Raw genomic sequence first — 14071 nt, forward strand, 5'->3', positions numbered from 1 at the left:
TGCTTTTTCTACAGGGTTTGTTGATGATATCATCCAGCCTTCAACCACCCGCAAGCGCATCTGCCATGACCTAGATGTGCTGGCTAGTAAAGCACAGTCCAGTCCCTGGAAGAAACATGCTAATATCCCACTCTGAGAGTGAGAAGGGACTTGCCATGCTGCAAGACGTGGCAGCGTTCTGAATACAAACACTCTCTGTTTAAGTGGAGTTCTACTATGCAGTAGAAATACTTTTCTTCATTTTGATTTTGCTAATAACAATCATCAATAAATCGTAGTATGTATTATCTCGTTTAATCTGGGATCATATCAGTTCATCTTTATAAACAACACAACTGGCAATGCCTGCTGCAATGGAGCTGTTACTAATTGCTCAAGTTCAAACGCTCCCTTGGTGTACTTTGTTCCTTTGGCCTGGAAGGTGGCTCAGACAGACAGGCAGGGCTGCAGTGACTTCTCACCACTGAGGGGTTCAGGCATTTTTTGAGTTAAAATCTAGCCCTAGATCCACTTTTGCAGTCTGGCTCTGCTTCCTGCACCACAGGACCACAGCCTCAACCCAAGAAAAATGTTGGGCTTGGATTGTAGTGCACTGGGATCTGAACTTTGCAGATCTCTAATTTGTTCTGTTCCTGTGCTGGCCTTTTCTGAGTTGCAACTTTTACGTGATGGTTGAAGCAACACTGGCTCTCAGGTTGGTATCAAGTTACCTTTAGGCTGCAGGCATATGGGAGATATAGAGAAGATAGAGACAGACTCCTCTTGAAGGACAACAGGCAATGCGCCCAACTTCGAAAAAGGTCAGTCAAAAGTCTTCTCCCTGATCGTGGGGCACCCAAGGAACTTGGAAGTTAGCCCTTCAGCAGGGGGTTGGAATGGAGAGCGCCAGAGGTCCTTTCCAACCTAAATTTTTCTGTGATTCTTTGCCAGACTTGCAAGGAACAACAGCTGATCAGCCCTGGGTCCTGTGCTCACTCTGCTCGTTACAAGCTGCATTGTAACTACAGCCTCAGAAGCCAGAGAGTCGTGGCTATCATCATGTTTAGCACTACTGCAAACAACTACCAAGCAAGCGAAGTCCTGCAATGACCTGTCTGTTTTGAGTACCTCAGTAATTAATGGCACTATGTTATAAGACAGAGAACCACCATACCTGCATACCACAGCTGCTTCTGTCTACTCCCCAAGCATGTGTCTGAAGCGGAAGAAAAAGAGAAGATGGGGCTTCCAGGTAACACTTCTTCCCAGGTAGGTGCACTGGTGCACTAGTGGCTACAGCCACAGAGCCTGGAGACTGTATCCACAAAAAAAAGAAGAAGAAAAAAAGCAACAACTAAAAATCATCCGAAAAGCAGTACAGGAGGAGTGTTTCATATCTGAATCACAGCGCCACACGTTTCTGTGATAGCTAGAGGCAATGGATTTGGGTTACAGTTAAACGGTCTGTCCTGGCTGCAAAGACATTTAAGGTGGCTGCATGAATGTTCCTGGTTGCATCTCAGCAGACAAACTCTCTGAGCATGGATGTCTGCACCCACTGCCCCAGGGAACAGAGAACATGCTGCAACAACAAGGCAAGGTAAACCAAAACATAATTATGTTGGGGGGTCATGCTATGAAGTGAGTTCTTAGCTGTGACGGAAAGTGTAGTTTAAGCTCATAGGAGTTGCTCAAGGACCAAGGTGATTTTTCAAGGCATGAAAGGCAAGCCCCCAAGTTGTGAGGCAAAAGTTTTCACAAAAAGAGTTATGCACATAGGTTCTTCAGCCTGACCAGAGTCAAAAAGAGACACTGAGAACCCCAACGGCAGTGGCACAAAGAAAAAGTACAACCTTTCTTAATGGTTTCCTAACCTCATTAGTTACAGCCTTCATCTTCTCTTCTGCCTCTTGCCAGCACAAGAACGTGGCTTCTATATCCAGTTGATTTCCAAGCACTCAGCCGCTCTACCAGCACACCACTTTGGAAGCACACTGGAAGGCTGCTCTCGCCACACTACTCCAGCTTCTTTTGAATGCCAGTCACCTGCAGAAACAATAGATTTAGAATAAAAACCCTTTCAACAAAGAGCACTCCTGAACCTAAAAGTAGAACAAGCTACTATTGTGTTCCATTTTGCATCAAGAGTTGAGCATAACTTACAAGTGGTTGGAGATACAACATTCAGGCTCTGTGTCTCAGGAGTAGACCTAGAGTGCAGTCCAGACCTTGAATCCTAGCCCAGTTCCTCACCTGCTGGATCTTGTTGCTTTTTCTGTATCAGATGATTTTTCTTTAGGAAGCAGGCCTAGATGATAAATAAGTCAATTTTCTCTAGTGCTTCAGAAGTGAAATCATTCATGAGAAAAATTGTACAACTTTCTCTCAGACAGAGGAATAACAAAAGGATGTTTACTTTGGTGAAGCTGTAAAACTTCATTTAGCCCAGCTGGGTTGTTAGACCTTCCACACTTTACCACTTCCATTTCTGCTTATGTGGTCCGGCGCACTCGTGACTTCCATGACGAAGAGTGAATTTTTCTCAAAGTGTGTGATAGTTCAAGCAATTATAAGCGTTTCAGTACAGGAAAGAAATAACTCTGCAATTTTTTTTTTTTTTCAACAAGGCAAATCGCCAACTCACATGATGATGACTTTCCAGATTTACAGCAAGCGCGCAATAGAATGCCCCAGGCCAACCAAAACCACACTGCAGTGGGGCAGGGGGAAGACCAGCTATGGTTTTTCCTTTCTCTAAGGCTGAATGTGAGAGAGAGCTATAACGAAGCTTGTGAAGCCTGGACTATGTGAGAACTACCTTTCAGTAGGTCCTCTGGATACTATTGAATGGAATGACAAGATGTGATGGCCCAAACTACTAATTTAAAAGGATGTTATAGTGAAGAGGGTGCTCATCATACTCATGATTTTGAATAGTTTATTAAATGAAAGGTGAAGCATCAGTTTTAAATTGTACAAAAGGAAAAAAAAAAAAAACCTCATATTGTAAATGTACAATTTACAGAATTACTAGCAAAACCAATCAAGGAGACACTCATAATACAAAAAAAAAACCTGTTGACTGCAAACTGAACTGGAAACCCATTGCAGGTACCGTGATAATAAATGTTTGTTATACAGTATTCTACAATGTTAAATTAGGAATCAGTTTTCCATACAGAGGACTGTGAAGCACAAGGTTTGTCTGAGACTGTGACTCAAACCAGGCAGCATTTATTATGCTACTATGCTCACAGAAGTATCGTACTGACAGCTTAATACAGCCGTTCCTACCTACCCCCTAATCCCTTTGGGGGTGGACAGAAGAGGAAGGGATGTAACCTGTTACAAAGCAATGTTCCAGCTACTTCTCAGGCTTTTTACGTTACCCAACCAACATCTGCTAAGGAATGGCTGAATTAGCTAGTCAAACATTTTTGGCAACCATGTCTGTCTGAGAACTGTATATGTGCTAAGAAACAAACCTCAGCTGAGTGAAATGCTGATTTGTTTTTAAAATTAGGTTCGTTTCCCTCCCAGCCAGTAAGCACTGGGTATTAATGTTGTTTTGTTTTTAAATAAGCTTAATAAGCTTGTAAAATGGAGAGAGAGAGAGAGAGAGAGAGAGAGAGAGAGAGAGAAAAACCCAAAAACAAACCCCAAACCTCCATGATTATTTTGCAGTTGCTTTAAAAAAAATTAAAAAAAAAAAAAAGCACCTCTAAAACAGCTGTGCTCCAAGTGGGTCAATCTGCTTTGTAGCTCAAATGCTAATATTAGAATGCAGAAAGGAAGATTAACATTTTGGGCTGAGTTCTTAGAGATACTAGAGTCAGTGCAAGTCATGGATGGCCAGCACCTCTGATATCAGGCCAGTTTTAACTACAGTAGCAGCTACTTGGCAGAGTCATAAAACTGAAGCATAATGAAATTCCAAATTATTGAAGACATTGAAAAAAAAAAAAAAACTCTTATTACAATGAATTAGCTGAGAATGTTTTGGGTTTTCTGTTTTTTTGATGTTTTTTAGTTTTTTGAAAAATCATATTTTTTTTTTCCAAAGAATTATTCTTAATATGCACAGTTAACACTGAAAATGTAGCTGTATTCCATTGTAAGCTTAAGAACCTCACCATCTAAGCACAAATTTCTATGCAGCACATACAGTACTTCTAACTGGCAAAATTAATTTACAAAAATAGCGCAAAAGGGTATTTACGGCATGGAAAGTAGACTCTTTTTTTTTTTTTTTTTAATGGTACAGTTAAAATTGCTTTTAGTATGCTAAAGTGATTCCTTTCCCCCACCCTTGAATTGTTTGTTTTAATAGGAAAGTTGCTGTTTATGTACCTTGGGTTGGCAGGGCTTGAAGTAGGTAGTAAAAACAGCAAAGTGATTACTTGAGAACCGTTTGTGTGTTTTACTGAGAATACTTTATTTGCTGGTATAAGTTGCTAAAAATGCACAGAGCAAGTACCAATAGAAAATTTACTGTTTTTGTGTCCCCATGTGCTATATAAAATGAATGTTACACAGCATCTGTTGGAAAAGTGGCTTCATGGACATCTCTTTCTTTATGTCCCATTATAAATAAAAATAAATCTTCTCAAGAGTATAAAATCTGGGTTTATCATATCAGAATCTGAAATTTTTTGGCAGAGATGCACGTCATTAGAATTCTAACCTCTTCTACAAGAGTGTTCTTCTCAATGCCTATGAGAGGATATAAGCGTACCATAATGTTAATCAAATCCAGTGTGTTCAAAAACACGTTTCTGTAGCCAGAATGACCTGCTTATAGCATCATTGCTAGTCAATGGCTGATAGGCATAGGTTTAATAAAAATGGCTAGCTTTTAAAACATAAAAAGGCAAATGTTAAAACTGTTTTAAATTGTACAGCAGAAAAATAAAGTTAAAAAGTTCTGTTTTCACTCAATGTTGTTTTCAGAAAACATATGTAGAACAGTGTTTATTTTGACAGCTGTCTTAACAATTTAAAACTTCCTCCTCATCCAGGAAAAAAAAAAAAATCTGTATTAGGACAGTCAAGAACAGGGATACAAATGATTTTTTAGGTCAGCCTTTCTGAGGTGACGGGATTGGCCAACATTCCTTTGTGTCATTAAGAAGTTCCTCTTCTTTCGCTCACTACAAAAAAGGATTGACCTTAATCATTTGGATAAAAATCAAACCGTATCACATCAAAAATGTGGTTTTCATACAAGCTATCACAGTATATAGGCCTCTAGCTCTAAACAATAGAGTTCCAAATTTGTAAAATGTCTTCACCAGACTTCAGAACATAGGCATTCCAAATCCCTAGAAAAATGATTTAAAAGACAGTAATTAATTAGATGTAATAATAATAGAAGAGAACCTCAGATAAATAGCAAGCAGGGTGAGTAAAGTCTTACTGAATCATCCTCGATGATAGCTGCGGAGTCGAAGAAGTCTGGCCTCAGTTCAGCCCGTTCCCGTCGGTTTCTTGAAGGTGGCTAAAATGATGAGTCAGCTATTTTAGTACAGCGTATCAGCTATCTGGATAGAAATGATTGGTATGACTCTGCAGCTAATGCATGCAAACATTTACCGCTTCCTTTACAGAGCAGCTTTGCGTGGCTTTCCATAAAAGCTAAGACACAGGCCCTGACACAGGCGAACGCTTCTTCAATTCAGCTTTTATTTAGGGATGGGGGGGGTTAAAGCTGATGGATTCTAAAGTAATCTAAGTCTGGGCTTACAGCTAAGGACTTACTTTAAGGCTCCTGCTGACTTAAGGATGTTCTTATATTAGGACTATAGGTAGGAACCACATAAAACTTTCTGCCGTACGCTTTTACATTCATGCTGAAACTCCAGCTCTGGCAGGATCAAAAAAATTGATTTAAAAAAAAAAAAAGGCACTTAAGATGTCATAATATTGCTCAGGCCTAAGCCCTTTGTGTTGTCCTCCCCTAGGAACATTAGGGTAAATCTGAGTTTCGTGGGCTTGATCTGTTCCTTCATTTCCTTCTCCTTGGCTTACCAGTAAAAGAGAGGTTTTTTTTTTCTTTTTTTTCTTTTTTTTTTTTTTTACTTACTTGATACTCATTTGCATGCTAGCAATAATCTCAGTATTCAGCAGCAGCAACTGAATTATTGCCTACATTGTTCTTTCCAAGATATTATAGCCCAGGCCTAAAACAACCTATACCTTGTAGTATGAATATGAGAGGAGAAATATGAAAGCATGAGAGGAAAAAAAAAAAATCCAGCAAACTGATCCTCTTTCCCATTTTACAAGAAAAGTATTCATTCAAAACAGAGATGCTAGTAACACTGTAATCTTTACAAAAGAAATCATGCCTGTAGTCAGTACGTTACCATGAAAGGACCTAAGTTGCAGACCGACAGACATCGTTACCTGTTTGGGAGCAGGACCAATGTAAAGTATTGCCAACTCATGGCCACCCAGTACTGCCGGCTCTTCCTTCTGTTGTGCCAGCACAACTCTGTGCGGCTGTAAACTGGCCTGGCCCTTGATTAAGGACACCCTTCCCTCCCTCCCCCTCCAAGAGGAACCAGAAGCAACTCAGCTGGATCAGTCAAGACTGCAGCGTGGCTGCACAAAGAGCTGTGCCAGCCAGAAAATGAAGAATGGGTGTTAACAGTGGCACAGGGAAGAAAACAACACCTGAAATACTCTTAGGTGTTTCTGTTTCTAGACTCTTCAAAACATCAAACCACAACCTGAAACAAACATTGTAACTGCGTTTTAGAGAGGCCATTTCTACTCGTGATGGTGAGGATGCACCTTCATGTAGTATTTGACCAATATGATAAGCTGGTCTCACCTCTGTCCCCACCAGCACGCCTAGCCTTGCCTGGATTTAGCACTTGTCTGACTGTGCAGTGAGTGAGACTGGCTACATCTTTAGCTCTCCCTAGAGAGGTCTGAACGATGCACCTGATAGGCTATAAATCATGTCCTAACTTCTGTATGTAGACAAGTTCCAGGTGCGTGATGGTGCTTTAGGCATCAGGTACACGTTACTGCCTGAGTCCAGACTGTTAGAGAGGAAGAGTGCTAAGCATGCTTGTGTTTCTATGAACAGAAAATCGATTGGGCATAGGTTTGCAGTGTTAGGCTCTAGGGAGCCTCCGTTCTGGTTATTTCCACTTTTTTTTTTTTTTTTTTTGATATTCAGACAACAGGAAGTCAGGCTTGTAACTCTGTTTTTTTTTTGTTTGCACTTTTAAAATTCCTTTTAAACTATCCTTCTCCATTTTATCAAGATCTACTGACCAGATCAATGACCATTGTGTCCTCAAATTCTTCGTTCATATCCTCTAGCTGACCTCGTGAGGACATCATGACATCTTCAAAGATGGGCTCAGCATCATCTTCCATTAAACCTCGTCTGATTAGAGAAAGGAATAAAAGTCATCATCCAGGCATTTAACTCTCTCAACCTTGAGTTTTGTCATTAAAAACAAAGCACAAATACTATTCCTTTACCTCTTCACAAAAAAACCCTCTGCTGAGAACAAAACCAACATGCTTTCTGTAATATTAACTGGAATAAAATCTCATGTTAAAAACAAACCTACCACTTGAAGAGGCTGAAGCAGGAAGTCCAGTGTAGTATCATAAACTAAACAGTTTAAACTAAGCAGTTAAATCTGTCCCTAACAAGAAAAGGGCAATAACCTTACTGTATTTGCTTGCCTTTTAACAAGCTGGGAAGGGAGGAGGGGGTCACAGTTTGCCAAGGTCATTGGTAAGTCCCTAGGAATCCACCAATGAGTCCAAGACCAGTTTCTAATGCTGTAAGGACTTGAGCTCGCTACAGACTGGTGCCTGTCCTGAAAAGTACTTATGTGCTGAAAGACTTGGTTGGATCAGCACCAGAGCACATAGCACCTCGTAGAGCAAGGCGTCAGTGTTCACCCCAGTGTGTTCCCTCCATTAGCTGCCCAGTGGGACACGCTTTGGCAAAGGATGACGTGGATGAAAGAAGCTTACACAGGCTCAAGGGAAGACTGGACAGCTACTTGGAAGAGAAGTTCATTGTGAATTACTTAATAGACAAATCACAGTGCTTCAAGGAAATCCCCTGAAATGAAAATAGTTGGAAGGCTGGGGAAGGATTAGGGGGAAGCGTACCATATATGTCTGCCCTGTTCACTAGGCACCTGCTTACGGTCGCTGCTGGACGCAGAACACTGGGCTAGAGGGCCACATGTTCCAGAGTCCATCCCAGCATTGCAAAGCTGTTACTCTGCCTTTAGTAAGAAGAGTTAAATGTCACAGAAATTACTAGCAATTACCCCAAGACGTATAATTTAAAATGAGGCGTTGTCAGCTAAAACAGTTCTGATCTAGAGATGACGATGCTCTGAACACTTACACTGCATGCCTGACACCAGTTCTCCCTTTCATGTAGTTCATTCCTGTCCTGTCCTTTCGATTTAAATCTTCTAGCTTCTGTTGGCCCAACCAAGATATCTGCATCTGGGGACTAACAAACATAAAGCAGCATTATGACTGAGAACACTAACAACTTTGAGTTGGCTACTTTGAGACAGTATCTCCTCAAGTTTTGTGTCTGGGCATGCTTCAGATGAAAATATTTAGATCACATCCATCATTGCACACGACTTCTGGATTCCCTTCTGCAACTTGTCTCCTCTCACTGCATGTGCACAAAAAATCCATTAAGTGTTGTAATAAAAATGGCTACATAACATGCTAACATTACTCATTCATTAATGTGGCATGCATCTGGAGGAGGAGCACTTTAAAAATTCATTTTATTAAATCCTACTTCACTGCCTCAGATCAGGCAAAATAGGAATAAGAACAGATCCAAATTAATAACTGACATACATACATTTTAAAAGACATAAAAATGTCACAGGAAGTGAAAAAACAAACTGCTTTTAAAAATACAGCCCTGATAAACTTAAGTGTCCAGTAACTTATCCATACCTGAAAGGCTGGACTTTCAGGAACACCTAAATCCAACAGTAGACAGCAATGCATTATGATGTGATGTGTATATTGCAGCACAAACAGAGATAACAGTAAAGTAAGTGCAAATCTTCAAAAGCAACGCCAGTTTTTATTCCTTTTAGGTATCTCGGACCCTAGCAAGACGTGACGCAATAAACTGGGGTAACCATACCGATGTGAAAACAAACCAAAACAAAATACTCTCCTGGACACGATTAACCTCTTTTGTTCAGAAACTGACTGCTCTGTATTTATTTTGGATCCTCATTTTCAGAGGCATTCAGTGCCTGGTGTTAGATGCCTATACACAATCAAGCCTCTAGTTCTAAGTGACTTTCAGTAGGACACCCAGGATCCTTGGGCTCAAGTCACATGAGGATTGAGGGTCAGCACGATCCAGCCTTATAGCTACCTTGAGGCTCATATGAGACAGTATGTTGAATAGGAAGCTAAGCTGACCTGTAGGAAACGTGTGGAAGAACAGTTAATTCTAGTCGGAAAGGACGTGATTCTCCATTGTCAGTTCAGACCGTGAACTTGCATTGGGGATCCAACTCTTTGAAATAGCAGAGAGGAGAGTGCCTTTACTCAATATTTCTGTGGCTGCAGCATTCGTCTGAGATCACAGAAACAGGTTTAAACCCAGGATTTAAGGGGAAGGAATCTGGTTACACAAAGGATGTGAACTCAGTTCTCCCACATCTCAAGGCAGTGCCTACTCATCAGGCTCCGGGAGGTGTAACACACTGGGAATGGAAACTGTCTCACTTTCTGTAGCTACTTAAACGTTCACAGAGAGGGACAGATTTAGCTTAGTGGTCAGCGCACTCAGGCGAGACAAGAGAGGGTCAGGAGCAAGGCTCTGCTTCAGCAGCTTTCCTTTGTTTTTAATGCAGACTAGAAAAACTTCAAGGAGAAACCAAGAGCCACATGAGTCTTCCTTATAACCTAGCTGTTACGGCAACTTCTGGGGAGGCAGGAGAATGGGAAGCAAATCCTTGACCCCAGTAAGGCAGGTAAGAGATATGAAGCCAGATCTCCCACCCTGTAGGTATAAGGGAAAAAAAGATACCTTGAGATTGACATGACCTGGGGCTCACTCCCAGCTGTGCTTTGTATGTGGCCAACAGGGATTTTCTACCAGACTGAACTGCATAGGGGGAAAAAATCCAAGCCCAGGCTTGCCTTGTGTTCACGTGGTTTACATGCCAGACCACGGTCCTTCCAGACAGCACGAGGTGGGAAAACTTGAGCCCAAGCTAGCCCTTTGCACTGGAGCGCACAAATCCCTGCTTGCAGTGTAGACCACTCAGGCCAGCCCTACCATCCCACCTCACACTGTCTTGTGGTGATGTCACATGGCAGGACTTATTTATAGAAGGGCCAGATACTATGAGCTACAAAAATTAATGGGTATTTGTAGCCAGCTGAGCTGCAGGTTCTCTCTTGTAGGGAGCACTGAGTCATGGATCGCATCAAGGTTTAATTTGTTGCACTGCTGATGCCTGCGCGTACACGTTAAACACACAAGCAAGGGAGAAGAATATGTTATCCTTTTGGAAGAGTACAATTCTTTAGAAGTTGCTCAGACTTTATGTGAGCCTGTGGTCACAAACGGGCAAACTTTAGTAGCTTACATGTACCACACAGCGGTCTATGCATACCCTAGTCATCCAAGCCTGGAGAACATTTTTACTTTAATCATTATTAATAATGATTGCTATATGGTAAATACTATCATTAGAGAACTCAGGATGAAGCAGTAAAGTTTAGGATGGAGGAGGGTAAGTGCACATTCAGGAAGAACGGGGAAACTGGTGCAATGTGTTTCAAGAAAAGCTTGATGCACAAAAGCTGGGAGAAATCCAAGACACACAACCTGGCTATTTCCTATTATACTACATCGGTAGAAACCTGATTCATCCGGCTAGTGTACTCTGCCTTTTTTTAATACAAATAAGCCAGATCAGTAAATCTGGCTATACAAGTTACAAAAATACTCTACAAAACAAATACTGTTATTCTGTAGCTTAAAATAAATAGAAATAGCCCATAAGAGCGTTCTCTGAAGACTTCTCTGTGTTCTTAAATGAACTACTGACAAATAGTAACCAAACCCCTTTTCCCCGAATGGATTTAAATGGAGTTGATAAAAATGGAGGTGAGTGACCAAAAGTACATATAATTTAGGGCAAAATAAATTGCCTGTGGGTAATTACCCCAGAAACAACAATTATTAACTCGGCAGCTAGAATAAGACTGAAGAGTTAACGTACGAGAAATTGTTAAGATATCTGCCAAACCTTAACTGCACTATGACATGGGGCAGAGGGAAAGAAAAGAGAACATCTAACAGGTCTTTAGAGAAACAGTTCAATCCCCCGGGGGCCACAAACACTAGGAAGATTTAACCATAACCATATGGCTATCCTATGAGATAATTTTAACTTAAGGAATTTCTGCCATGATTCCATTACGGCATACTTATCCTGGGAATTTAAAATAATCAACGTATGGCCAAGCTACAAGCAAGACATTTCCAGCTGTTTTTGCAAATAAACACTGCATATCTGGAGCCACAGACCATCTCTATAACTAATGTGTGGCTCCTTTGCTTGGCTTACTATATTTGATACTGAAATTCCAACACTTACTTGTGTAAAAAATCTTGTTCAGATCCCTGCTCTGACTCATGCTCCTGGATCTGCTCTCCCATTTGTCTAGTGTTCTCTCTCAAGACAGTTGAGGTGAGCTGCGGTGCTTGCAGTGTCCCTGGAGTATGTATGTTTTCATTCCTGTTCAGCCATGAGCCTTCTAGACTCTCATCTAGAGAAAAAAATATTTAAAATTACTGATACATTTCTGATAATACAGTGAATTTATGCAGCGCAGTATTAGGGTTGTTCAGAATTCATTTAGTCAACTCACTGAATGAATACCTCCCATCACTAATTTAGGCCTTCCATCTATTTCTACGCTTCAGTACGGTTTATTTCAGTGGCAGCACCTTCTGCAAATTTATATTTTTACTAGTTTAGTATCTTAAAAGACAAATGGGAATTTAAGAGGTCAACTAGATACACATGCAAAATGATCAATTTTTCAGCTCTAATTTAACTTTGTGTTCTTATGAGGCAGGATTACATCGTCTTATGCCAAAGAATTTCTGTTCAGCTACCAGTTATTCCTAGCAATAACAACAATTTAAAGAGGAAATATTTAACAAACAACAAAAATAACCAATACAAACAAATACCGTATTGCAGCACTGCCTAAATTGCCAGGTGTTAAATGCACACATTTAACAAAGATGATTCCCACATAATGAGTCTACAATCTAAATATAAGACAGTTAATCTCTCATGCATACAACAAACAAGTTAAACGCTAAGATGAAGGTAGAAATCTGGTCAACACAGATCTTTAGAAACTTTTGTGAGAGCCATTTAGAGTACAGTGGGGACGTTTTGGGTAAGAGGCGAGGTCTGGCTGGTGTGAACTACAGTGATTTCAGATTTACATCAGGGAAACTGGCATTAGATTGGTCACTGAGGATGGTAGATGCTGACATTGGGAAAATCCCTGAAATTTAAAGATCCCACTTATTCCTATGGTGTACTGAAACAGTAAATACATATTGAGATTAAAATGAACTACTTCCTGCAATTTCACACAGATTAGCCAGGTGCAGATGCCATCATAGTCAAATTCTTGATTAACACTCTTCAAGTCACAGAAACAGCAAATACAAACCCTGCATATCAATACCATTTTAAATTAAAAAATGTGTCTTTTTAGTGTTCTCCAACGTTCCTGCAGAAATACTGATCTGTATCAGAATTTCTGCTTTGGGTTTACTGTGACTGAACAACTGCTCCAGACTGAAACACAGGTAGAAAAACAGAAATCCATGACTGAGAAAGGTACAGCGCAAGTCACTCCACAACTGACTCCTGTCAATAACAGCTTTAAATATGCTTTATAATATTTATAAATCAATTATATTATTAATATTATTAATCAATTATTACATTATTGATTACTATAAATATAATATTTATAAATATTTAAATATGAATGTGCAAATCTCCATGTATATACACAAGAATGGGGACTTGCCCTGTTATTTCCCATAAAGAAGTGTTCCAAGTTCGGTAGGCATTTGCATTGTGTCTTGTTTTTACTACATACAGAATATACCTTACCTTTCAGCATTAACTGATAAACCATAAAGACTTCAAAGAAGGAAAGCAATAATTTATACAGAAAATGACAAGACAACGTAAAGCCATACAAACCTTCCACTCTCTTTTTGTGGAGCGGTGGTCGTCCTTTCTTATTTCTCACCGAAGAGGCTTTGCTGCTACTGCTTCCACTGTTAACAGACATTCTATCATCCTCGCCACCCGTAACTAGTGAGTTTCTATAGGAAATTAGCGGAAGCCATACGTCTTCTCTTCTTTCCATCATTTGCTCTGTCAGAAACTTCTCTAAGTAGGAGTGACTGAAAATAGGAGACAATGAATAGAGAGGTTCACAGCATATTGTTTCCTCTTTAATTAGTCTGCAGAGCCTCTTCATATCCTTGAGAGCTTTAAAGAAATCCCACATGGTGTTTCCTTATTTTAATTTTAAAACATATGCTGATAAGGCATCCTGTACCTCTGACTGAATAGGAATACATGTCATTCCTTCAAAGACAAGTAACATAGTTAATAGCGTAAAGGTTACTCATAGATAAATAATACAAAATGTTCTCTCTCACAGCATCCTCCTCCCACGTTTGTCTGCAGTCGTTTGCAGCACACTGTAATTAAATTCCTTTTCTATTTTGCATATCAAGAAAGCCACTTCTATGTATTGCTGCCATGTAAACAGACAGACCGAACTGGAACTACTATTATGGAAATGTAGGACGTTCTCTGGCATTTTGGAACAGGAAGAGAATGGTTTCCTCAAATGCAAGCACTTATTTTTCAGTGAAAAAAACTGGAGATCTGTTCAATTGCAGTGGAAGAGTCCAGTGCACATTTATTAACTTATGCACATTTACTGACTTAGGGGAGACATCAAACAACCTCCCTCTTGTATATGG

The 14071-nt window shown here is 40.2% G+C and overlaps 2 protein-coding genes across 11 annotated transcripts in view; one reads left to right on the forward strand and one right to left on the reverse strand.

Moving 5' to 3' along the window:
- PCCB (propionyl-CoA carboxylase subunit beta) overlaps positions 1–297 on the forward strand; it is a 31727-nt gene extending 31430 nt beyond the window's left edge. For both annotated transcript variants that reach the window (XM_068954522.1, XM_068954523.1), the window contains one exon: positions 15–297. In XM_068954522.1, coding sequence (XP_068810623.1) covers positions 15–136 — 122 coding nt within the window. In that variant the 3' untranslated portion in view covers positions 137–297. The remainder of the gene's footprint in view (positions 1–14) is intronic.
- A 3268-nt stretch (positions 298–3565) lies between these two features.
- STAG1 (STAG1 cohesin complex component) overlaps positions 3566–14071 on the reverse strand; it is a 199636-nt gene continuing 189130 nt past the window's right edge. For 7 of the 9 annotated variants that reach the window (XM_068954519.1, XM_068954516.1, XM_068954517.1 and 4 more), the window contains 6 exons: positions 13275–13480; positions 11631–11802; positions 8372–8482; positions 7267–7381; positions 5396–5476; positions 3566–5300 (listed from right to left, as the gene is read on the reverse strand). In XM_068954519.1, the coding sequence (XP_068810620.1) occupies positions 5277–5300; positions 5396–5476; positions 7267–7381; positions 8372–8482; positions 11631–11802; positions 13275–13480 (709 nt within the window). In that variant the 3' untranslated portion in view covers positions 3566–5276. The remainder of the gene's footprint in view (positions 5301–5395; positions 5477–7266; positions 7382–8371; positions 8483–11630; positions 11803–13274; positions 13481–14071) is intronic. The other 2 variants (XM_068954521.1, XM_009690471.2) reach the window with 1 other exon arrangement.

The sequence above is a fragment of the Struthio camelus genome, chromosome 9 (genome assembly GCF_040807025.1).
Source record: "Struthio camelus isolate bStrCam1 chromosome 9, bStrCam1.hap1, whole genome shotgun sequence".
Lineage (NCBI taxonomy): Eukaryota > Metazoa > Chordata > Aves > Struthioniformes > Struthionidae > Struthio > Struthio camelus.